This window comes from Nothobranchius furzeri, chromosome 8, assembly GCF_043380555.1.
Source record: "Nothobranchius furzeri strain GRZ-AD chromosome 8, NfurGRZ-RIMD1, whole genome shotgun sequence".
Classification (NCBI taxonomy): Eukaryota; Metazoa; Chordata; class Actinopteri; order Cyprinodontiformes; family Nothobranchiidae; genus Nothobranchius; species Nothobranchius furzeri.
Genome location: NC_091748.1, coordinates 52,936,433 through 52,962,411, shown reverse-complemented (window position 1 = coordinate 52,962,411; position 25,979 = coordinate 52,936,433). Strand labels below are relative to the sequence as shown.

The 25,979-nt window shown below is 45.4% G+C and overlaps 1 protein-coding gene across 1 annotated transcript in view; it reads right to left on the bottom strand.

The window, feature by feature from the left end:
• colgalt2b (collagen beta(1-O)galactosyltransferase 2b) overlaps positions 1 to 18,719 on the bottom strand; it is a 40,653-nt gene extending 21,934 nt beyond the window's left edge. Inside the window, exon 1 of the mRNA XM_015971510.3 lies at positions 18,368 to 18,719. Within this exon, the coding sequence (XP_015826996.2) occupies positions 18,368 to 18,603 (236 nt within the window). The 5' untranslated portion in view covers positions 18,604 to 18,719. The remainder of the gene's footprint in view (positions 1 to 18,367) is intronic.
• Between the last annotated feature and the right edge of the window lie 7,260 nt (positions 18,720 to 25,979).

The window sequence follows — 25,979 nt, the reverse complement described above, 5'->3', positions numbered from 1 at the left end:
TTATAGCAGGAAAAATAGTTTTTGGTTTTGTGTCATTTTTAGTCCAATTAAAGATGTTTTATGAAGACTTTCTTGACCTTTAGTTGCTCCAAACTCTTCTGCAGTTTCTGATTTTTGTGCATCTTCATTCCAGTATCAGCTTTTATTACCTTTCTACAGTGCATAAGCCAGATTTGCAGTCTAACACAATCCAGTCCGAGTCTGCAGAGCAAGAAGACACTCGGTTTGACATTTTGTGGCATCAAAGCACAGATATTCTTTCTACAATATTAAATGTTTTTGCTTAGTTGAGTTTTACTGAACCTGCTGTAAAGAAGGGGAAGAAAACAAATAGAAGATGCGTGAAGATGGGCTGCATGGTGGCGCAGCGGTTAGCACTGTTGCCTCGCAGCACGAAGGTCGCAGGTTCGAAACTCGGCTGCGGCCTTTCTGCGTGGAGTTGCGTGTTCTCCCCATGCATGCGTGGGTTTCCTCCGGGTACTCCGGTTCCCCCCACAGATCACAACATGCCCTATATAGGTTATAAATTGTAAGTCGCTTTGGATAAAAGCGTCTGCTAAACAAATAAACAGAATAAACAGAAAATGATGAAAAGAGAGCTGGAGGAGCAGAAAGTAAACAAAAAAAGTGGAATCATGAAAAGGGGGTTAAAGACGCAGGAACCTGAGTTTTAGAACATTTTCTCAACAAAAACCTGAGTCATAATCTTTGTTTCATTGATAATGTCTTCCTTTCTCTTTGCCGCCATGCCTGGGTTGTTTCCCTCTCCAGATGAAAACACTGATAAGTCATCAGACTGGCTTGGCTTAAATTAACTTCAGCGGATCATCATCTGTGCAGGAGCCTGTGGACCTACTGCAAAACCAAACATTTTTACTTCAGGAGAGGAAAGAACAGATTTAGAGGTTTGTTCTTTTTGTTTATCACAGCATCATATCATAGCAGAGAAAACTCTTATAATGACTTTCTAGCTTCGGGACAAAAAGGAAAAGGCTAATCAGCTGTCAGGCTTCTAATCAGCTGCATCTCCTTACAGCTCCACAAAGAGCTGGCAGATACAGGCCCTGAAGTCACTCTGCTTCCCTTTCTTTTAAAGCCACATCTTCTAAGCAATAACACCTCATCATCAGGCGTGAAAGACTCCCACAGATACCCTGCAGCGACAATAAAAAAGGTGACTCATGTGGAGTTAGACTCGACACCCGTTTGGACGGTCTGTCCTGCAGTGCTGCGCAGAATTAAACCAGACAGCCGTCCTGCAGGATGATCCTTCACTGTATCACAGGTAGTCGTGATCCATCAACACATTAAGAGTTTTCCTACAAAGTTTACTCCAGATCAATCAAACCCCAGACATTCACCAGGTTCAGGTGCTGCAGTGTAAAATGCCCTGTTGTTTATTTTTATTTCCAGCCAGTTCTGTCTTCATCTCTTCTTTTCTTAAAATTACATTGGAAAAAGTTGTTTTCATATGAGAAAATGTGTTATTTTTGACTGAATAAACGGGTAGATTTTTTTTTTCAACTGGACCATTTTGCTATATAAAAACAACAAAAAACAAACAAGAACATCCTGTTCCAGCACTAATCTGAAACACGTGCCCATGCATTTGCCACACCTATTGGCCCGCTGCAACACCGGCTCAGCTGAGCGCCGTGGTTCGAACCAGGACTGCAGATACACATCAGGTTCTTCCTGTGTTATGTCTCAGTGTGAGGTCTAAAATGAAGTTCACCAAAGACCACTGACGAAAGATCTGTCCTTAAAGAACCCGTTGTTCCCGTGAAGAATACTTCTCTCTGGTTCTCAGAGGTTCCTGAGCAGGTGAGAGACTTTAAGGCCTAGTCCACACGTAGCCGGGTTTTTTTTAAACGAATATCCGCCCCTCCAAAAACTTGCATCCACACCACCTCGTTTTAAAAAAACAAACTCTGTCCACACGTACCCGGATAAATACGTTGTTAAGGACATGCCAGACCTGTAGGCGGCAGTACTTCCCCCGTTCTTAACCTCGTCCTTCGTCTGTGGTCTTCTGCAAGGAGCAGTAATTCCACTTGCAAAAACAAACAAGCAAGAAGCGCTTGGACAATTGATAAAGCGAGCGCAGCTCTGAGGGCATCCATGCTGTCGGCTAGTGTAAACACAGGTCGCACACGTGATGTCAGCATTTTTTTGTCGCGGAAAGTGACGTTGCGGACCTTTAAAATCCGGTTTTGTTCGTCCACACGCAGACACCCAAAATGGAGAAAACGCAGATCTTCACTTTGGCCGGAGTTTTTAAAAAGATCCATTTTCGTGTGAAAAAACTCCGTTTTCGTGTGGATGACAGGCCAAAACGTAGAAAAATATCTACGTTTTGGCAGATCCCCGGCTACGTGTGGACAGGGCCTAATTAGTGGCATTACAGGCTACAGGACATTTAAACAAATTATATTACTTCTTTAATAATATTGCAACAGTTACATGAAGCAAAATGGTATTTGTGAGTAGCTTGTTAGGAAGGAAGCTGAGGTCACAACACGGGTCACCCAGCCAACACTGACCCTGGAGCAGACTAAGGTTAACTATTGGGACTTTGCTCAAGGGCCAAACAGGGTTAAAGGTTAGATGTGGACTTGAACTCTCCACTTTGTGGTCAGCAACTGAAATTCCTAGGTAATAACCCAGTGCTGCTTTGTTTTATTTTTAATATTTCACGACGAATATCAACTAAATACAAGAAGCATTAATTGAAACATTTTTCTAACTATTAAAGACCATATTCTAACCACGGTACAACTTATGGGCTATTCCCATCTGTACCGGGTCGGCCCGGGCCGGGTAGCCCCAGTCGGCCCCAGCCTGGCCCGGTTGATTCCACACATCCTTGCCTTAAGCCCATGTGAGCTGATTCTACCCACCAATTAGAGGCTTGCTCTAATGGAAGGTGTGAATTTGCTGTCAGAAGTGGGTGTGTTGGCCCTGGTCGGCCTGAAGCAGACCCCCTCGAGAAGAGGGCTGAGAATGAGCCTTGGTTGGCCCGGAAAAATACCAGACCACCCAGATATGTAAACAACCTACGCTACCCGACCCGGGCCGACCCGGTACAGATGGGAATGGCCCATAAATAACCCCACCTGATCTCCTACAATACAGTTAATGTCACGTTCTGTGTCCTTGTCTCCCCTCTTTGTGTCTTTTAGATGTCCCCCTGCCCAGAGTTCCTGTCGTTTAGGTTTCAATAGTTTGTCAGCTTAGTTCTTTAGTGTTTAGGCTTCATTTTAGTATCGTGTTTTCCCAGTCCGTCGGTCCCTCAGCCCAGTGTTTCTTGCCCTCCAGTTTACAAAAAGGTTATTACAGTTAGTCTCAGTCTTTATTTGTAGCCTTTTTAGTTTTATATTAGTTCACTGTACGACGTCCTCTAGTTTAGTTTATTTCCTTCTCCTGCTTTCTGTTACCTCCCCGCTCTGTTAGTTGATCCCACCTGTCCCTTGTTACCCAGCCCATGTATAAAACCCTGTCTTGTCTCTCAGGCCTAGTCCACACGTAGCCGGATTTTTTTTAAAACGAATATCCGCCCCTCCAAAAGCTTGCATCCACACCACCTCGTTTAAAAATAAACTCTGTCCACACGTACCCGGATAAATACGTTGTTAAAGACATGCCAGACCTGTAGGCGGCAGTACTTCCCCCGTTCTTAACCTCGTCCTTCGTCTGTGGTCTTCCGCAAGGAGCAGTAATTCCGCTTGCAAAAACAAACGAGCAAGAAGCGCTTGGACAATTGATAAAGCGAGCGCAGCTCTGAGGGCATCCATGCTGTCGGCTAGTGTAAACACAGGTCGCACACGTGATGTCAGCATTTTTTTGTCACGGAAAGTGACGTTGCAGACCTCAAAACTCCGGTTTTGTCTGTCCACACGCAGACACCCAAAACGGAGAAAACGCAGATCTTCACTTTGGCCGGAGTTTTTAAAAAGATCCGTTTTCATGTGAAAAAGATCCGTTTTCGTGTGGATGACAGGCCAAAACGTAGAAAAATATCTACGTTTTGGCAGATCCCCGGCTACGTGTGGACAGGGCCTGAGTGTTTGTTGGTTCGTTGTCTGCGTGTCCTCTCCTGTCAGCGTGTTGTAGCCTCCTGTAAGTTTTTGAGTTTGAGGTGGCTCCCTGGATTTTGAGCCTTTTGGATTTAGTTTTCCCTGACGCTCCCCAAATGAAAGGATTTGTTTTCATCACATCATCTCTCTGTGTCCTTCTGGGTTCCTGCGCATTGGGTCCAACCTCCTCATATTCTGACAGTTAAAGGTATTTATTAGAACTCTGTAAGGATTCAGTTGGGTTCTTGAAGTCACAGCTAACTTCCTTTTTCACATTTCTAAACACGGTTTATCTACAAATTTAGCAGCATCTTTATAGGTGATCGTGACAGGAAGGGTAAGAGATGGTTGAGTCCAGTTTCTTCACTTAGTGCTGACTCATACTGGAACATGAAAAAGAGAGTGGAAAAAGAGTGGCCAAGCCAGAAAAGCAGAACAGAACACGTGTGTGCACGTCTAATAACCATATGAGAGGAGATACACACACTGGCACACTTGGATCCATACTTAAATCTGAACATTTTAAATAATGAAACAAGTGCTTTTCTGTGCCAGTGTTGTGATCTAACGCATGTTGACCAATGCCAAAAACACTAATCATTCACGAATGCCCCTGATGTCGGTACCAGATAACACAAAACAGACCACTTCGTCCTCGAAATCCAATTCTCAAACTTGGATTCTCCAACAAAAGGCAAAAGCCTTTGCACGTCAACTCTCTCCCACTAAACTCGAACTGTAGTCTGGGCTGGAAGTACGAAACTGTTTCACCTAATGTAGTTTTGTAAGTCGCATTGAACAAAAGCGTCTGCTAAATACATAAACATAAACATAGTCAAACAAAAAAAACTACTTAAAGTGATAACGTGTTTTTTTACCTTGAATTTAGGGAAATTTCCATCAAAATTTTGTTGAAAATGAATAGAGCGATGTCTAGTCTTTGAAAAATATTTTGTACCATATAACCACTTCCAAAATCTATGTGAAAGAACAGAATCAACAACAAGATGCTGTATACTTTGGCCGAGTGGTGTTGCTGTAGTATGATGTCAGTGGCAGGTGCAAAGTCCCGAGCAGATCTGTAAACTACAGCATCAGAAAACTACAATCGGCATTTTCTCGGTGGAATTAACTGAAGAAACATCAAAGTCTGAGGAGTCACGCCGAGGTTGCATGCTTTCTGCTCCTCAGGTAACGACATCTACCGTAATGTTATACTAAACTAGTGAGATCCATTATTAACATTTTAAACTGTAATACCCTCCATTGTCGTCCGACATTGCAACAAGGACTCAAATCTCCCATTCAGCCTGTAATGAATCCTGGGACAGGGGTGTGTCCAGGACTTTAAAAATGGGGTGGCCCTAGTGGGGCACTTGTTTATGCATGGATAGCACCTACCTTAGGGTTAGAGTTGGGTTTTAGGGTGAGGGTTAGCGTATGCTTAATTTGTTAAGGCTCCATCCCTGAGCGGGGACTGGAGTGACGGCTGCGTTCAGCTCAAAGCTGCAGCGTATGTTGGTGTTGAAGACGGAGTTTTGGACCGTCTTAAATAGCTTCTGAGGTTGCATTGGCTGCAGAGAAACGTCCCTGCTCAACCTTCTATGAACAGCGTCAATTGGGCAAACCCAGAGAGTGATGTAGTTTTACTAACACCAATTAGGCATCTTTAGGACTCAAAAAGGCATCATCATACAAATATAAAGAAACCCAACATAAAATATCATTGCCCTTTAGTTTTTTTCAATGTGAAATGACATTAAAGGATCATAATTTCTGTAAAAGCAAGGAGGGGAGAAGAATCATGTTGATTGCGGTTAAGGGTTTAGAATTTGTGAGCTCCACATTGTGCCATGATGATTTTTTTCTCTTCTTCTTCTTCTTCTTCTTCTTCTTCTTCTTCGCATGTTATTGGACAACAAACAACATGACACACTCACTGTTACAGATGTTAAGTCAACAAAGCAAGACACCATTCACCATTGAAGAAGATGCAACTACATCATTTTTCTAAATAAAAGACTAAAGTTCCTCTCTCTGTTTATGTTTATTCATTTGGCAGACGCTTTTATCCAAAGCGACTTACAATTTATAACCTACAGGGCATGTTGTGATCTGTGGGGGAAACCGGAGTACCCGGAGGAAACCCACGCATGCATGGGGAGAACACGCAACTCCACGCAGAAAGGCCGCAGCCGAGTTTCGAACCTGCAACCTTCGTGCTGCAAGGCAATAGTGCTAACAACTGTGCCACCATGCACCTGTTCATAACTCAAAGAAGAGCCCAAGTCTAAATAATCTAAAGTTGATGCCAAAATTGGTTCGAACAAGCCGCTTCCATCTTAGTTGTTCTGCTCTGTTGCATCATCCCACCCACCATGCCAATAAAGTGCAGTGATAGGTCTAACAGAAAACTGCTCAGGCCAATGGTAGTCCTGCTGAGGTTCTTATGGAGCATGGCTAGACTGACCGGCAGAGCTAAATCTTTTGCTACTGCCACGGTCTGTCTAGATTTCATTAATCACAAATCATTAATATTATCTAGAGTTTCTGTTTACATTAAAACCAAGTTTTATACCTTTACATGTTAAATCTTTACAGGTATTTGCTATGCTGGGCCGCCCCCCAGACCAGAACCTCTCGGCAAAGGAACAGTTTCTTCTCCTGTGCTGTTGAACTCATGAACGACAATCCTAGGGTTGCCCGATCCAGTTGCTTGGATCCAGTCACATGACCTGGTGTTGTGTTTGTACCTGAACTAATCCACTCTAATTAGTACCTACACAGTAGCACAGTAGTGTTACTTTATATTATACTTTATATGACGTGTTACTTTATATTATTATTTTATCATGATTATATTCTTACTTCCTGTATTTGCTTATCTCTTATTTTCATCTTTCTTTTGGTGCACCAAGTGACACAGCAATTTCCTAATGTTGTGATTCTCACACATATGGCTATAAAACTCTCCTGATTCTGATTCTGAGAAAAAGAAAAATCCTGCTAAGGGACGAAACAACTTGACTCTATTTTATTTCCTATGACATTAGCTAATCGACAAAATTAAAGCAATGACGTTTAACGCTGATTACTGGAGGTGTGAGAGGCTCTTCATTTAGCTTCTGTCCAGAGAAATGTTCCTTCTGATGATGCTCCATGACCTACTGAACGTTCCCAAATGGAAAACATGCTTCTTGTCAGACCCAGCCACAATAAAGCATAACTGTTCGACACCATTCATTATAGTCAGATGTACTTTGACACAGCATTCAACTACGATTAGCTATGGTCTGTTTATTACTGCAAAACTCTAACACTTCTTTTCATGACGTGTTACATCATATTCTCCTCTGGGTACAATATAACAGCTCCAGGACACAACTCCGTTGCACCTTTGTCTCTTGTCTGAGAGGAGCTACAGCCTGTGACACATCTCGAGGCCTAGCGAAAATATTTAAGCAACTGCGGAAAATTCTTAACCTATGCAGTCATTTAATGTCCCAGACTTTTGCGTAAATCAACATTTGTTTTATTTCAGAAGAAAATAACAGCCACATGTTGACATTCATAGTTTGCCACTTTCCTCATGTCTGTTTGTAATTTTGTTAAAAAAAAAAGTAAAACTAATTCAACATTATATTAAAATCAAGTCACAAACTAATTCAACAACATTCAAAATCTGAGATGTTTCTTAATAAATGAGTGTACGGACAGTGTGGCACAATAGACGAGTGAAAGCAAGACTCATGATGTCAGCACGCTGAAGTTGAGCTTTGACTAGCACACAAATCACTCCACACCTGGAGCAGCAGCACAGCGCAAGCTGAACACAGCCAACAGGCTATTAGCCATGAGCAAAAAGAAACAAGAAGAAAAACAATTAGCATGCCGACCAAAATGTGATTGTCAGGGCTAACTTGCCGCTCTGAATGGCTGATGTAGCAGACGATCCAACCTGGTAGAGGATTTAAACTGTTGGACTGAGATTTTATTATTTGCATTATAGTTCTGTTTGACTGAATCCTCCAGAAGTAAAGCTAAGTGTGGGTCAGAGGTCGGGCAGATTTAGCTGAGCTGGTGAGGGAATGTGGATTAACCATCCCGCTATGCCCTTTGGGTATTCCTGATTTTGGCCACCTTCTCTCTACCCAACCATCCCCCTCTTTCTAATACCTTACATTCTTCATTCACCAACAACAGTGTGAGAGGTTTTCACTTTCCTCTGTGAAAATCCTCCAAACTTGCACACACTTTGCAGAGAAAAATATCTTCTGATGCCTGCTGAAGTCTTCACATAACATTACATATAATTGCCCGAGAGCCACATGTAGACACTGGACCCATCTGGGCCTTGGTGGCCTGAAATACAATGAAAACAACTTTTAAAATTAATTAATTAACACCCTCACACGATTCTGTTCACGAAAAGGGATTTGTCTAGGACGGCTGGAAAATGTACAATGTGGTCCGGGCTTCTGTCTCATGCAGAAACCACCTCGTTTGACTCTGTTTGATGAGGAGAAGCAGCTGCTCTATCACCCTACCTTTGAGACTGAACCTGGACTCCATGTGGAAGAAGCCTTCAAGCCTATTTCAGTCACCTGAATCCAGAATAAGCTCAAACTCCTGATCTGTTGGTCCATCTTATGGCAGTTTCAAATCTAGCCCAGCGCAGACCGGGGCTGGGTGGTGTCGGTCCGGGTCCTGCACCGGTAGGATTTGTTCATACACACTTCTCAGAAATTAGGAAATCTACCAGCATGTGGGCGGGGCAAAAGTGTGTGGAAAAGTCTGTGGTGTCGCCCTTAAATGACATCCATGCAGCTCAAGGCACAGCAGCGTGGAACACATTGTCACACCCAAAGCACCAAATGTGAGAAGGTGTTTCTCTCTGTGTGTTCTCCTCGCAGCAGTGAGAAGAAGAGACCGAGAGCGGCAGCTTCAGTCTGTTTCTGTGTGTGCGTGTGCGTGTGCATGTGCGCGTGTGCGTGTGTGTGTGTGTGTGTGTGTGTGTGTGTGTGTGTGTGTGTGTGTTTGTGCTCCTCACAGCAGCGAGGAGAGACCGAGAGCTGCTACAGCTTCTGTCAGAGGCTACATTTGCTTCTCAGTTTCCAGAATGCGGTTCCACCAATCGGAAGCTCCCCTAATGGTAGGCGTGGACCAGTTCAGCCCGAAGAAGACTGCCTTGGTTTGTGGGTGGAACAACCGCCCGGTAAAGCACAAAGCCACCTAGAACCTAGAAAAATATAAAGCCACCTAGATGTGAGCATTTTACAAGCGACCCAGTCCACCCGTGCTGGCCCAGATGTGAAACTGTCATCGTCGTCTTGCTCCGCTTATCTGGGTCCAAGTCGCGGGGGCAACACCCCAACTAGGAAGCTCCAGACCGTCCTCTCCCCAGCCACCTCCACCAGTTCCTCCGGCAGGACCCCAAGGAGTTCCCGGACCAGATTGGAGCTGTAACCTCTCCAACATGTCCTGGGTCGACCCGGGGGCCTCCTGCCGGCAGGACATGCCCAAAACACCTCCCCAGGGAGGCGTCTGGAGGCATCCTGACCAGATGCCCAAACCACCTTAACCGACTCCTTTTGATCCGGAGGAGCAGCGGTTCTACTCCGAGTCCCTCCCGAATGTCCGAGCTCCTCACCCTATCTCTAAGGCTGAGCCCGGCCACCCTACGGAGGAAACTCATTTTGGCCGCTCATATTCGCGATCTCGTTCTTTCGGTCATTATCCAAAGCTCATGACCATAGGTGAGGATTGGGACGTAGATCAACTGGTAAATCGAGAGCCTGGCTTTCTGGCTCAGCTCCCTCTTCACCACAACAGATCGTCTCAGCGTCCACAACACTGCAGACGCTGAACCAATCCACCTGATGGTCTCCCGATCCCTCCTACCCTCACTCGTGAACAAGACCCCGAGATACTTAAACTCCTCCACTTGAGGTAGGACCTCTCTCCCGACCCGGAGTTGGCAAGCCACCCTTTCCCGGTCGAGAACCATGGTCTTAGATTTGGAGGTGCTGATCCTCATCCCAGCCGCTTCCCACTCGGCCGCGAACCTACCCAGCAAGAGCTGAAGGTCAGAGGTGGATGAAGCTAGGAGGACCACATCATCCGCAAAAAGCAGAGACGAGATTCTCCGGCCATCAAACTCGACACACTCCACACCACGGCGGCACCTAGAAATTCTGTCCATAAAGGTAATGAACAGAACCGGTGACAAAGGGCAGCCCTGGCGGAGTTCAACCCTCACCGGGAACAGGTTCGACTTACTACCGGCTATGCGGACCAAACTCATGCTCCTCTGGTAAAGGGACTGAATGGCCTTTAACAAAAGGCCACCCACCCCATACTCCTGGAGCGTCCCCCACAGGGTGCCCCTGGGGACACGGTCATAAGCCTACTCCAAATCCACAAAACACATGTGGATTGGTTGGGCAAACTCCCATGCCCCCTCTATCACCCTTGCAAGGGTACAGAGCTGGTCCACATTTCCACGGCCAGGACGAAAACCACATTGCTCCTCCTCAATCTGAGATTCAACTATCGATCAAACCCTCCTCTACAGTACCTTGGAGTTGACCTTTCCAGGGAGGCTGAGGAGTATGATCCCCCTATAGTTGGAACACACCCTCCGGTCACCCTCCATAAAGATGGGGACCACCACCCTGGTCTGCCACTCCACAGGAACTGCCCCCGATGACCACGTAATGTTGCAGAGACATGTCAACCATGACAGCCCTACCACATCCATAGCCTTGAGATACCCAGGATGAATATCATCCACCCCCGGGGCTCTGCCGCTGTGTAGTTGTTTGACTACCTCAGCAACTTCTGCCCCAGAGATTGGACAGTCCATCCCCAGGTCTCCCGGCTCTGGCTCCTCCTCGGAATGCGCGTAGGTGGGACTGAGGAGCTCCTCAAAGTATTCCTTCCACCGTCCGACTATAGCTCCAGTTGATGACAGCAGCTCCCCATCCCCACTGTTAACAGTGTGAGCGAGTTGCTGCCTCCCTCTCCTGAGGCGCCGGACAGTTTGCCAGAACCTCTTTGGCACCGATTGATAGTCTTTCTCCATGGCCTCACCAAACTCCTCCCATGCCCAAGATTTTGCCTCGGCAACTGCCACTGCTTCACCCCGCTTGGCTATCCAGTACCCGTCTGCTGCCTCCGGAGACCCACAGATCAGCCACGCCCTGTAGGCCTCCTTCTTCAGCCAGACGGCTCCCCGCACCTCTGGTGTCCACCAGCAGGTACGGGGGTTGCCACCACGACTGGCATTGGCCACCTTGCGACCATAGCTAGCAACAGCCGCCTCAACAATCGCAGAGTGGAACAAGGCCCACTTGGAGTCGATGTCCCCCACTGCTCTTGGGACGCGGTCAAAGCTCTGCCAGAGGTGGGAGTTGAAGACCGTCTTGACAGGTTCTTCTGCCAAGCGTTCCCAGCAGACCCTCACTATGCGTTTGGGTCTGCCAGGTCTACGCGGCATCTTCCCCTGCCATCTGATCCAACTCACCACCAGGTGGTGATCAGTTGACAGCTCTGCTCCTCTCTTCACTCGGGTGTCCAAAACATACGGCCACAGGTCAGATGATACGACTACAAAGTCTATCATCGACCTGCGACCTAGGCTGCCCTGGTACCAAGTGTACCGATGGGCATCCTTGTGTTCGAACATGGTGTTCGTTATGGCCAAACTGCGGCTTGTACAGAAGTTCAATAACGAAACACCACTCGAGTTCAGATCAGGCGGGTTGTTCCTCCCAATCACACCTCTTCAGGTCATGCTGTCATTGCCCACGTGAGCATTGAAGTCCCCCAGCAGGACAATGGAGTCCCCTGCTGGAGCACTATCTAGCACTCGTCCCAGGGACTCCAAAATGGGTGGGTAATCTGAACTGATATTTGGGGCATAAGCACAAACAACAGTCAGGACCCGTTCCCAGACCCGATTGCGCAGGGAAGCTACCCTCTCGTCCCACGGGGTAAACCCCAACACACAGGCAGAGAGTCTTGGAGCTAACAAAAAGCCAACCCCAGCCCTCCGCCTCTCACCCGGAGCAACTCCAGCAAAGGAGAGTGTCCAGCCCCTCTCAAGGACAGGAGGAGCTGGGGAGAAGGTCTGGGACTCTCGACTCTACTGCCCGCTCTAACGCCAGAAGCTGTCAGAGTGAGCTTCTTACCGGCACAACACCGGACCTGGCCGGGGAACCCCTTGCGATTTACCCGGAGGAGCTGGCTCCGGCGGCTGGGGAGAGGGAAGCCACGCTACTGCCCCCGCAACCCGACTCCGGATACGCGGATGAAAATGGATGGATGGACGGACAAATAACAGAATTACACGTAAGTAGTCTCGGTGACACAGATAATAGCAATCCAAAGTGCTTTTTATGTCTGATCTGACAATTGATCAACCATTGCTTAAAAATTAAATACAGCTTAGCCGGTTAATTGCTGTGATCATAAAACACGGAAACGGCAGCACGCAGAACTCACGAGGCAACGTTTTACGTGATGTTTACTTGCTGCTATGAGTAATAAGACAGAAAAAGCCATGCCAAAATAAGTTTAGGAAGCCCACTAAGAATCGTAATAAAGCATTTAAAATAAATACCATACACAGTTGAGGAAATGTTGGTTTAAGTACCTGATATGAAGCGGTCGCTGCATAAGCGAAAACCTTTACTCTCGGGATCCCACAGCTTCATTTTAGCCCGGTCACTAGCGCGTTTTATTACAATGATCCAACGTTTGCGGCGCTCCGGATCTTGGGGAATCCTGTAGACAGCTCATTCCTTATGTCGTCCGCGTCTGTTCTGCATCCTGGGGCACAACAGGAATCTACCATATTTCCCGTTTGATTGAGTTTTCTGACAATAACAAATAGTCCAGCTGCCGGCTTCTGCATGCCAATATGGCGCCGTTTCGATTTGAACTGTTGCATGCCGGGAGAAGTGACGTCAACTCCCGGAGCTCTATATCTAGCCGGTACCGCTCAACCTCTGCCACAAGCTCCTGCTCCTTCCCCGCCAGCGAGGTGACGTTCCATGTCCCAATAACCGGTTTCCTTGTCCGGAGATCGGACCGCCAAGGCTCCCGCCTCGGTCTGCCACCCGATCCACACTGCACCGGACCCTTCATGTTCCTCCTGCGGGTGGTGGGTCCACAGTTGGATGAGCCCATGTATCCGGTTCGGGCTGGGCCCGGCCGGGCCCCATGGGCGAAAGCCCGGCCACCAGGCGCTCGCTCACGGGCCCCAACCCCAGGCCTGGCTCCAGGGTGGGACCCCGGTAACCCTCCGAGCCGGGTACTCAGACTTTTTGTTTTTACTTCCATGAAAGATCTTCTTATGTGAAAGTGCTCTAAGACAATCATGTCCAAAGTGCGGCCCTGCAGCCATTAGGAAGGCTGAGGAATTTTGAGCAGCCCCCAAATGCAATTTTGTCTTCCTGGCAGGTTATTGAATGAAAGATATTTTCTAACATGTTTATGTTTTATGTTGACTATTTTGGATCTGTTTAAATGAGTAAAAATGGAAACAACTAACTACTGAAAAATGTGTCGTTTTAAAATAAAAATATCACATGTTGTTGGCCCACAATGGCTATTAAAGGGACAACTGGAACTAGCATCTTGAAATGTTTGTATACCTCTGATCAAAAGTCACTCAACTTGATACTTGAACTCCTCCTCTTAAAGGAAAGGCCCACTCCCGACATATCTACACAAGTCAGATCCCGCACAAAATAACAAGCAAATACAAGATTTACTTTGAACAACAGAACAAAGTCAGTTCCCTCTTTTCAACCTTGTTGTTAGATTATCATAATTCAAAGGGGAATGTTTTCCACTCAAGTAGAAACCCCAGTGTAAATGTGTTCAGTGGCTGTTTGCTTCTTCTGTCAAATAAAGTCCAAAACTGCCATTAAATTTAATTTAAGTCAAAAGGAAACATTTTCTCCAAGAGCTTTCACTCCAAATTTACTAGCTGTTTAGGATCTGAGACGCTTCTCACTCATGTTTAAAGTTTTAAACAAGTGCTTTTATTATAGTCAGTCACTTTCCTGCAGTAATCTGTGAAACGCTATGACACGCCTCTGTGTAGATCTGACATTTATTAGGTGATTTAGCGTCTATTGAGCAGATGTGATGAAACAGTAGCACAGAGCTGCTTGGGTTATATTCAGTTAAACATGTAATTATCTTCATTTAACCACAAAAAGTTACAAACTAGAAATATTGTCACGTTAACATCCAGGGTTTGTGCTATGAATCAATGGCTGTGCACTAAAAAGATTACCCCTCAACAAAAACTGTGGTACTTTGAAATGTGTTTAAGAGGTATTACAATCTAATCTGTCCTCAATAGCTTCCTGAACAGCCATTGTTTAGAGAAATAGAAACATCTATCAGAGCTGATTACTTACTCCTAGCATAATTAAGACCCAATAATACTGCTGCCTTCACCCAATCTCGTAAATTCCATTTTAAATGCAACTTTCTATTTAAAAAATCCCTGTGCCACTGTCAGTTTTGCATTTCACTGATATTTTGGTAGAAAAGTTAGGAACAGTTTTTTGCTGACGACGTGTTTCAGTTCTCTTCATCAAACCTTCTGCAGCCGAGTGTGAAGCAGCTGGGATGAGAATCAGCTCCTCTCAATCTGAGACCGTGGTCTTGAGTCGGAAAAGGGTAGAATGCCTTCTCCAGGTCAGGGATGAGGTCCGGCCCCAAGATGAGGAGTTAAAGTATCTAGGGGTCTTGTTCACAAATGAGGAAAAGACAGAGCAGGAGCTCAAAAAGCTGTTGTACCGAGAGAGCTGAGTCTAAAGGCGGACCTCCTGATTTACTGGTCGATTTATGTCTACGTCTGTGTCACGAGCTTTGGGTAGAGAGAGCAGATACAAGCATTTGTAATGAGTTTTCTCCGCAGGGTGGTCTGGACTTTCCCTTAGAGATAGGGTGGGAAACTCTGTCATCCGGGAGGGGCTCGGAGTAGACCAGATGCTCCTCCACATTTAGAAGAGCCAGTTGAGGTGGCTCAGACATAATGTTGGGATTCCTCACTGATGAGGTTTGCCATACACATCCAACCTGGAGAAGACCTAAGGGAAGACCCAGGACACGCTGGAGGGACTATGTTTCTTCTCTGGCTAGGGAATGCCTTAGGATTCCCCTGGTGGTGCTGACCCAAGCTGGTTACCAAAGTTAGACTCTCTTGGTCAGCTTGCTTCTCACACCAAACCCTCTGTCAGAAATCCTGGTGTGACCTTTGACCCAGCTCTCACCCTGGATTCTCATGTCAGTTCTCTTGTTCGCTCTTCCTTCTTCCATCTCAGGAACATTGCTAAGCTGAGTTCCATTCTGTCCTGCTCTGAACTTGAGACAGCTATCCACATCTTCATCTCCTCACACTTAGACTACTGCAATTCTCTTTTCACGTGTCTGAGCAGAACCTCCCTGAACCGTCTACAGGTGGTTCAGAATGCCTGTGCTCGGCTTCTGACCAAGTCTTCCAAACACACCCACATCACCCCGCTTCTCCTCCAGCTTCACTGGCTGCCAATCAACTTCAGGTTTCATTTCAAGATCCTGGTTCTGGTCTATGGGGCCTTACATGGACAAGCACCATCATACATTGGTGATCTTCTCAGTCCCTACACCCCCAGCAGGTCCCTGAGGTCCAGTGACCAAAGCCTACTGGTTGTGCAGCACCAGGCTAAAGACCAAAGGTGACAGATCATCTGCTGCTGTGGCCCCCAGACTCTGGACCTCTCTCCCCCTGAGCCTGAGATCAGTGGACTCAGTGGTCGCCTTTAAAAAGCAGCTGAAAACTCACCTGTTCAAGTTGGCTTTGATGTGACCTTCATCATCACCCTCTCCTCGTTCTGCCCATTTTTTGCCTTTCCCACGATCCACCGATTTCCTTCATTTTCTCTCTCCCTTTCCTTACTTTTTTATCACATTTTTTGTCATATTAAACATATTTTGAATAATTTTAAAAAATCGTTTTTGCATTCAAATTTTTTTTATTATTGTGAAGCTCCTCGTGATTTTTTTCTTAAGAGGCGCTATATAAAAGATCATTTTCTTTCTTCTTTTTCTTTCCATGTGGCTGGGGAGAGGGAAGTCTGGGATTCTCTGCTTAGACTACTGCCCCTACAAACTAAACCTACTTAAGCAGAGTGGGTGGGTGGATGGATGGATGGATGGATGGATGGATGGATGGATGGATGGATGGATGGAAATTAGAAACTTCCTGCTGGACTTGACCCATGGATGAACCAGAAGGTTACATTTAGTTGCTACTTTTGTAAATAATCATGAAAACAATGCAATACAAAATGAATGCCTGTGCAACAGTTTATAAAATAACCTTTGTATGAACCACTATGCTGTACTCAGAGTAAAGCCTGATTTCTGCCTCTCTGAGAGCTTTGCAACGGAGAGACGCAAACGGAGTGTCAGAAAGGTTTTTACATGTGAACTTCAGTGAAGGCAGCAGGGCGTTGCAAAACAATTCCCCGCCAGGACAGCAGAGGGAAGAGCGCTATTCCGAGGTATCCTGCCACGACATCATTGATGTATCCGGTCCACTGCAGTGTATTTACCAAATGTGTGACTTTAAAAGACGGACAAAATTGTCTTTCATTCTCCTCCGCCTCTTCATGTGGTCGCCACCTCTAAACCCACGAATCCCATTGTTTCCGTTCATGTTTGCTCCGTATTTTGTAGTCCTTCAGACATGGGTGAACAAACGTTCATATTTTCTGATTTTTTTCATGACACATTCTTCAATCTGTTCTGGGTCTGCCGCTAAATATCTTTTTACTATTTAACGGTGCAACAGTAATGGTTGTGGCAAATATACAGGAAGCAGCATCCTGACCAATCACAAGTTTGCGGGGATGTTTATAATTTTGGGCATGTCTCCGTCACGCTCTGTGAGCTCGTTGGAGAGCCCTTGCATCAATGCATTAGGGTGTTGTGTGTCTCCACATCGATGCAGATGGAGAAGTATAAATCAGACTTAAGCATTAGCTTGGTTATGTTAAGCATAAACTATATTCCTCTAAACAGACGCCGTTCAAGAAGCTAAACAGTAGTGGCTACATGAATTTATTTAACCCTCTGGAGGCAGGCGTTGCAGATTTACAACGTTACCTACCTGGTTACTCCACATACGTATTTCATGAGCATTCTTTAACTCAGAAGTACCTCTGAAGGACTTAGTTGTTCGTCCTTTTGTCAAAACTTATTTGAGCCTGAGAGGGTTAACAACGCAAGTTAGCTAATGTGTGTTCTTTGAGAAGATGTTTTTGTGCATCAACTGACTCCCCGGCAGTGAGAATGCCTCACATAACTGACGACGAGGCCTTTCTGCTGCTGGTTAAACCCTTCACAAAGACATTTAAGCCCTGTCTCTTTTGCTCTGCGCTGTAAAGTAAAGCCCCCCTACAGAGGCTGTGCCTGCATGTTTTTGTTTTTGTGAGAGTCTCTGAATCAGAAACAGGCTCTGTACAAACAAGACATTCACCAACGGAAGGGTGGGAAACAGAACCGCCTGCCAGACAGACTACAACAAAGTTTCATGAGAACCAGAAGCAGCTTCCATGTTATTTATGTCATTCTTTTACATATTTTACATGCACCTGATCAGATCATCAACAATACTGCAGCCAGAAAGCTCTTTACTTCCTAGATATCATTATCATATGATTCCCAAGCCTTCATGAGCACCATCCATGCAAGGGCACACATCTCACGTGATTTTACACACACACACACACACACACACACACACACACACACACACACACACACACACACACACACACACACACACACACACACACACACACACTCCTGTCAGACCAGCTCAGTGTCTGCTTTCATCCCTCCACCTGCAGGCTCCCTTGTCCTGCCTCACCTGTGGAGAGCTCCTGCTGTTTTAAAGGCCCGTTTCCACAAGTTTATGCTGAAACTGAGAAAGGAAACGCGTGATTAAGGGTTGAGGCCAACCTTTACATGCACAAAAGCTCTTTCATCTCCTCTGCAGTGTGCAATTTAGATGCCAGCAGACACGCGAGGTAACAAGGCTGCAACAGGTCTGCAGACACACGCTGGTCAGACCACCGCGCATTTTACAGGCTCACACACACACACACACACACACACACACACACACACACACACACACACACACACACACACACACACACACACACACACACGTGTCTGAAAGTAAAGTTTGGTCTCTCCAACTCCACCCCAGCTCTCACCAGATCGCTATGCGCTCCTTCGGGTACTCAAGCCGCTCGATGCAGCCCAGGTGGTGCGGCAGGCTGTGCGCTGCGTTCCGCGCCAGGATCGCGATCATAACCTTCGGAGGCAGCAGAGAGGACTCAGGCTGGACCTGCTCTTGCACCAGTGTCACCAGCTCCGACACACAGCCGGGGACCAGCACGACCAGCGCCGCCCACAGCACACCGATTCCCGCGGCCCCGATAGCCCGCATCTTGGCTCCCAGATTCCGCCGCAGCTGGAGTCCTTCAGACTGAGAGGAGAGTAGTGGAACAGGGGGAGAGGAGTGAGTGAGCCACGCTGCTGGAGGGGGGAGGAGGAGAGGTGGTGAGAGAGGGGCAGAGTGGGTGAGGAGGGCCTTCCTACCGCGTTACCCCTCCTACATCATCCCTGCTGCAAACTCACAACAACAGGTAAACAATCATTTAGCTGATCACTATTAGCTGTCTGGTCTGTTTGCTGTCCAGTTCTCCAGATGTCACCTCACCCTGGATGCGGCAGAACGTGGGGTCATCTTTCTGACGTTGTTTTCCATTTCCCTTTATTCACGACTAAAGTTCATACACTAAAGTAGTTACAAAAGCAGGGAATCCCTGGCAGCTGTGGTTACCATAGTTTTCCTGTAGATTTTACACTTGCACAGTAAATACCTTTACTGTCGTCGTCGTCGTCGTCTTCCTCCGCTTATCCGGGTCCGGGTCGCGGGGGCAGCATCCCAACTAGGGAGCTCCAGGCCGTCCTCTCCCCGGCCTTGTCCACCAGCTCCTCCGGCAGGACCCCAAGGCGTTCCCGGACCAGATTGGAGATGTAACTTCTCCAACGTGTCCTGGGTCGACCCGGGGGCCTTCTGCCGGCAGGACATGCCCGAAACACCTCCCCGGGGAGGCGTCCAGGCCGTCACTCCTCCTTGAACCGTCACCTTATCGTGGTGGAGGAGTTTGAGTGCCCTAATGATCCTAGGAGCTATGTTGTCTGGGGCACTTAGTGCCCCTGGTAGGGTCTCCCATGACAAATTGGTCTTAGGTGAAGGGTGAGACAAAGAACGGTTCGAAGGATCTTTCATGGCGGTGAAAACGAAGAGTCGGAGTACCCGGCCCGGAGGGTTACCGGGGTCCCACCCTGGAGCCAGGCCTGGGGTTGGGGCCCGTGAGCGAGCGCCTGGTGGCCGGGCTTTCGCCCATGGGGCCCGGCCGGGCCCAGCCCGAACCGGATACATGGGCTCGTCCAACTGTGGACCCACCACCCGCAGGAGGAACATGAAGGGTCCGGTGCAATGTGAATCGGGTGGCAGACCAAGGCGGGAGCCTTGGCGGTCCAATCCCCGGACAAGATACCTTTACTGAAGAACTGTAAATTAATTTACAGTGATTGAAATCATATTAAATATCTGTTAAATCTACAAAAAGTATTTGTTCATTTTGCATATCAATAATATTTACAAATCAACCCTTTCTTGTATCAAAACCTATTTAGTCAGGTGATACTGCAGCCATAGTTTGTACATCATGCATGATGTAGCACCAAGGGCCTTACCTAATGACTTACACTGGTTGGTATTTGTCCCAGCCTGGATTTCAACCTGGGTCCTCTGCATGCAAGTCAGGTGCCTTACCAGTTGAGCTATCCATTAGACATGTATCAGAGTAGTCATTTGATATTTGTCCTGACTCCCTCATGATCCCTGCAGCACATGACTTCTCATAACTTCTCAGTTTCATGATGCAATTACAAATAATATTTTTACTGAAAATATTTCTGTAATCAAAATTGGCATAATTTAATCAATTGTGTTAAAGCTTAAACCTGTAAAGTGACTTACAGAACTCCGTGTTTTCAAAAAGAACTGGCAAAAATTTAGTTGTTACAATATTTTCTTCATGATGAGGAAGGTGTCATGAGTCGGGGTGAGTAGTCGTCTCACACATTCCACCTTTAAGTTGTGTTTCAGGAGAGGGAGGCTTCCAGCTGCGTCAGGTTAGCAGTCAGTGGGACCGGCTACTTAAGTAGTTGGAGAACACACCTCGACGCGGGATGATTACTACAACTCGGTAGTTTCCAGCCTTCTAGTGCTTCAGTGTTTTTGGCCTCTTGTGAATTCTGATTTAGTTGTTCTTTGTGATGTGTACGCCTGCTTCAGGGTTTTTTTTAAACATCTCTGGTGAAAAGAACCTCTTTGGATTCAACAACTCATCAAGATACTCACCTTGCCACATACAGTAACTCTACAGGACGCAGCTCTCCGGTGTTCTCCATTCATCCATCCGCTCCGCTCGCCTGCTCTCCCTCTCCTGGACCTACTCACCTAGACGCACCCCGACTCTCGATCTGCCCTTCCCAGTACCTACACCTCCCTCATTCCCTGTAAGTCTTTTCTCTGCACCTCCTCAGTTAAGACTTACCTCTCAGGGCTCACCTTTATCTGCTCTCCCCTCAGACGCTGCTATCCATTTCTCCCGACCTCCACTGGAATTCCCAGTGCGCTTTATATTCTCGTTTAAAACAAAATAAACATTCTTTTTTTTTTTCTTTTTTTTGTTAAATCTGTGAGAGTGTTGTGATTCTGCATGTCCTGGGTTAAACGCCTTCCCCAGACCATGACAGAAGGAAGGACTCAAATGAGCGAACTTGGACCAAACACTCAAAAGAAAGGAAATTAGCTTAATTCAGGCGAGATGAACTAAAGGTGCTCCATGGAGGGAGGGGAAATAAAACAACTCAGGGTGCGCCACTGGGAGGTTCAGTCCAATTGGGAGGTTTAGAGGTCTTCCTCGTTGGATTTGGTAGCAAGGGGGTAATCATCCATGGTATCAACACGTGTTTTTAAAATTCATGGACATCATGTGAAATCCATGGCACAAAACAAACAGGATTAGAAAATACTGTAAAGACTCTCACACTAGTCAGTGACTCGATGCAGTTTGCTGGGTTCCTTACATAGGAAACTTTTTCTGATTGGCTTAATGAACTGAACTGTATTGGAATGTTATGAAGTGCCGTGAGACGACTCTTGTCGTGATTTGGCGCTATATAAGTAAACTTGAATTGAAAAATAGTGTTTTTAGCCCCGTTGACTTGCATTAATTTTTTCGTTCTTCCGGAAGCCCATGGTCCAGAAGAAGATGGGCGTGACTTAGGCTCCCTATGGTCCGCTCCCCACAAGGTGATAAAATCCAGCTCTCTGATTGGCTACAATAGTCTCCACCCTCTGTTGGATGTTTCTGCAAGACTGTGTGATCTAAATAGCTTCATCAAGGTTTCTGTAGGAATTTTCTAGGTTATAATTTTATTTTCTTCATTTCTCATCAAGGTGAGTTACAATCAAATGTCGGCTAAACTAAAAAGGTTTTAGGTTTCTAATAAATGCTTTAGTGTCTAAGGATTACCAGCAGGGCCCTGCAGGGAATCGAACCCCGTCTCATTACTGACAGTACCGTTACCGCAGCCTTTTGCTTAGGTTGTGTTTATGGTATTATATCTGTTTATTTATTTCCTGTTCTCCTAAGTGTATATGATGCTTGTCTATTCTATTCTGTTCTGTTCTGTTGCACTAAGATCATTAAACTTAAATCCGTACACGCCCAATATCCTCATAACACCTTCACTAGATTACTGAGTAATGAAGACATCAAAAGCACTTGTATCTGACTCATGTGTTTTCAAATATAATTGCACCGTAGTGAACAAATTGACTCAAGAAGGAGAATAACAATCAGATGTGCTCTTAATTCAAAAGTCGTGCTAGGAAAAGACTTCCCTGGATGGAAAAAAAACTGGGTTAGATATTTGGGATATGGGAGAACTGCTTTATATTGCAATCATGAACAATCAGTGGACATATTTGTTACAATAAAACATATTTTTTATTTTTAGGTGTAGGCTATGCAAAAAGGCCACTGAGACAATCCATCACATAACTGCAGGGTGTAAGATGCTGGCAGGGAAATCCTACAACCAAGTAGCTGGCGCAGTATACAGAAATGTCTGTGCAGAGTGTGGACTGGAAGCCCCAAACTGAAAGTGGGTAACACCCCCTAAGAAGGTAGAGAACAAGAGAGCCAAGCTCCTGTGGGACTTCCAGAGCCAGACTAACAAAATGGTGATGGAGAACTAACCGGAGATTATGGTGGTGGACAAACAACCGAGGAGAGCTGTTTTGGTTGATGTGGCAACACCAAGTGATCAGGAAAAAGGAGCACGAGAAACTAGAGATGTACCAGGGCCTCAAAGAAGAACTTGAGAAAGCCTGGAGGGTGAAGAAGAAGAAATCTTTTCTATAGCGTCTCTCAAGATAAAAATCACGAGGCGCTTCACAAAAACAAAAATGTAAAATGTAAAAAAGAATTTAGAAAATGATTAAAAATATATTTAAAATGAGCAAAAAATAGACAATTGTGATTAAAAATGTAAATAAGAAAGAGAGAGTGAATCAGAAAGAGGGAAATCAGCGGATCCTGAGGAAGGTGGAATAGGTGGGGAGAGCAGAATAAGGAGAGGGTGATGAAGGTCACACCAAAACCAGCTTGAACAAGTTCAGCTGCTTTTTGAAGGCACAGTGTGTGGTATTTTTACTTGTTAACTATCAAATCCTGTATTTCCAGTTCACAAACTTGTCCTTTTTCACTAATATTTCTCACCAACATCAGTTCTAAGAATTCCTCTCAACTTGAAATTATACATTTTTACATACATATACTGTGGTCGAGGCTCCATGGTCATCCACCATCTAGGGACATACATAACCCGTTTGGACTATGACTGTAACCTGAAAGAACCAGCAGAGGGCGGCAGTGCGCCCTGGAAGTATGGAGTCTGCTAATTCAGCTAAGAAATAGAAAAGAATAGCTACACCGTTGCTGTACTTGTTAGTTTGAATAATAAACAATTTACAAAGACTTATGGCATAGAGTGTGAGGAAATAACAATCTTTCCACATAATCCAGTCCTCTCGGACCACTTTCTGATAACCTTTGAGTTTTTTATAACTGAGTTCTCGAGACATGAAAGTAAATTTCACTATAGTCGGTCTCTATCTGACAACACAGTTGCATCTTTTAAATCAACTGTTCCATCTTTACTGTCCTCAGCATCTCAGAGGCATGTACCTGAAGGCAATATTTTCAGTTCTAGCCCCTCACAAATTGATGCCTTAGTTCATCATGTGAATTCCTCTTTACGTGTAGCATTAGATGATGTTGCCCCTTTGAAAAAGAATGTAATAAGGGACAGGAAGTTGGCTCCCTGGTTTAATTCTCATTTACGAGCCTTAAAGCAAAACTCTAGAAAATTGGAGAGATAATGGCGCTCTACGCACCATAAGGAGTCCTACTTACCCTGGAAAAATAGTCTTGTGCTTTATAAAAATAAGCTTCGATGAACTAGAACTGCTTATTTCTCAGCATTAATTGAGGAGAATAAGCATAATCCTAAATTTCTTTTCAGTGCAGTTGCCAGACTTACACAGAATCATAGATCTGAACCATCTATTCCCTTAGCCCTCAGCAGTAACGACTTTATGGGATGTTTCACAAGTAAAATTAATTCTGTTAGAAACAAAATCTTTAGCATCCTCCCTAATGCGATTTCTTCTTCCTAAGTAAGTGAGGCAGCATCAGAGGTAACTGTAGAACCTCATCTGTGCTTGAACCATTTTGATCCAGTTGAGCTTTCAGAGTTATCAAAAATATTAGCTTCATCTAAACCTTCCACTTGCATTTTAGATCCAATCCCAACCAAATTATTTAAAGAAGCATTTCCTTTGGTTACTGCCCCATTCTAGATATAATCAATCTATCCTTAGTAAATGGGTATGTACCACAAGATTTTAAGGTTGCTATAATCAAACCTTAACTTAAGAAGCCTTCTCTGGGTCCAGATGACCCATTGAATTATAGACCAATATCTAACCTTCCATTTTTATCCAAAGTCCTGGAGAAAATAGTGGCCATCCAAGTATGTGAGCATTTAAACACTATTGCTCTGTTTGAGGAATTTCAGTCTGGTTTTAGAGAGTATCACAGCACTGAAACTGCATTAGTGAGAGTTACAAATGATATTGTCATGGCCTCAGATAAGAATCTTGTGTCTGTTCTAGTCTTGTTAGATCTCAGTGCTGCCTTTGACACAGTTGATCACAATGTTCTTTTAGAAAGACTTGAACATGTTGTAGGGATCAAAGGAGCAGCATTAGGCTGGTTTAAATCCTACCTGTCTGACAAATTTCATTTTGTAAACGTACATGACAAATCTTCTTCATTCTCCAGGGCTACTTGTGGAGTACCACAGGGTTCAGTGCTTGGACCAATTCTTTTTACTATATATATGATCCCAATTGGTAAAATCATTAGACAGCATAGGATAAACTTTCACTGTTATGCTGACGACACTCAGTTATATTTATCCATTAACCCTGATTAACCTAATCGGTTAGGGAGATTACAGGCTTGTCTTGAGGACATGAAAAATTGGATGACTCTAAACTTTTTGCTTTTAAATCAAGACAAGACAGAAGTTCTCATCTTTGGACCAGAAATCCAGAAAAGGAAATTGCTTAGTCAGTCACCTGACCTGAATGGCATTAAATTAGTCTCCGAGAACAAAGTAAGGAACCTTGGTGTTATCTTTGACCAGGACATGTCATTCAAATCCCAGGTTAAACAAGTTTGCAGGATTTCCTTTTTCAACCTTCGGAATATTGCTAAGATTAGAAGCATCCTTTCCAGGAGTGATGCTGAAAAACTAGTTCATGCATTTATTACATCAAGACTGGATTACTGTAATTCATTACTCTCAGGAAGGCCACAGAATGTAGTTAAAAGTCTTCAGCTTGTCCAAAATGCTGCAGCTAGAGTTCTGATGAGAATTACAAAGAGAGATCATATATCTCCTGTCTTAGCTTCCCTTGGCTACCTGTTAAATTCAGAATAGATTTTAAGATCCTTCTTCTCACATATAAAGCTCTTAATAATCAAGTTCCATCATACTTCAGTGATCTGATTGTTCCATACGTTCCTAACCGAGCACTTCGCTCTCAGACTGCAGGTTTACTGGTGGTTCCTAGAGTATCTAAAATTAAGATGGGAGGCAGATCTTTTAGTTATCAGGCTCCTCTCCTGTGGAACCAGCTCCCAACTTTAGTCCGTGAGGCAGACACCTTGTCTACTTTTAAGACTAGGCTCAAAACATTTTTATTTTATAGGGTCTATGGTTAAAGTGGGAGAGTAGAGGGAGTGTACAGTCGGTAAAGACGGCTCTCCCTTGCCCTGCCTCCATCTAAATAGGATAGATCACATATGTCAGAGTCAAGGCCCGCGGGCCAGATGCGGCCCGCGGAGCATTTTTATGTGGCCCGCGAGATAAATATAAAAAATATATTCAAACTGGCCCGCTGGTTGATTTTACCGCAAAGACTTCAACTCCCATGATGCTTTGCGGCGTCAGCGCGGAGGCGACGCGCCCCCTCCTTTGTGTTTTTTCCAGCCCGAGGCAGTCAGAGGTAGTTGGGTGTCTGCAGCTCCGCTGTCTCGGACAAACTACACTCCTCTCACTCAGCGCCGAGTTCACTCAGCTGTTTTCTGACGTTGAAGCCCAGAA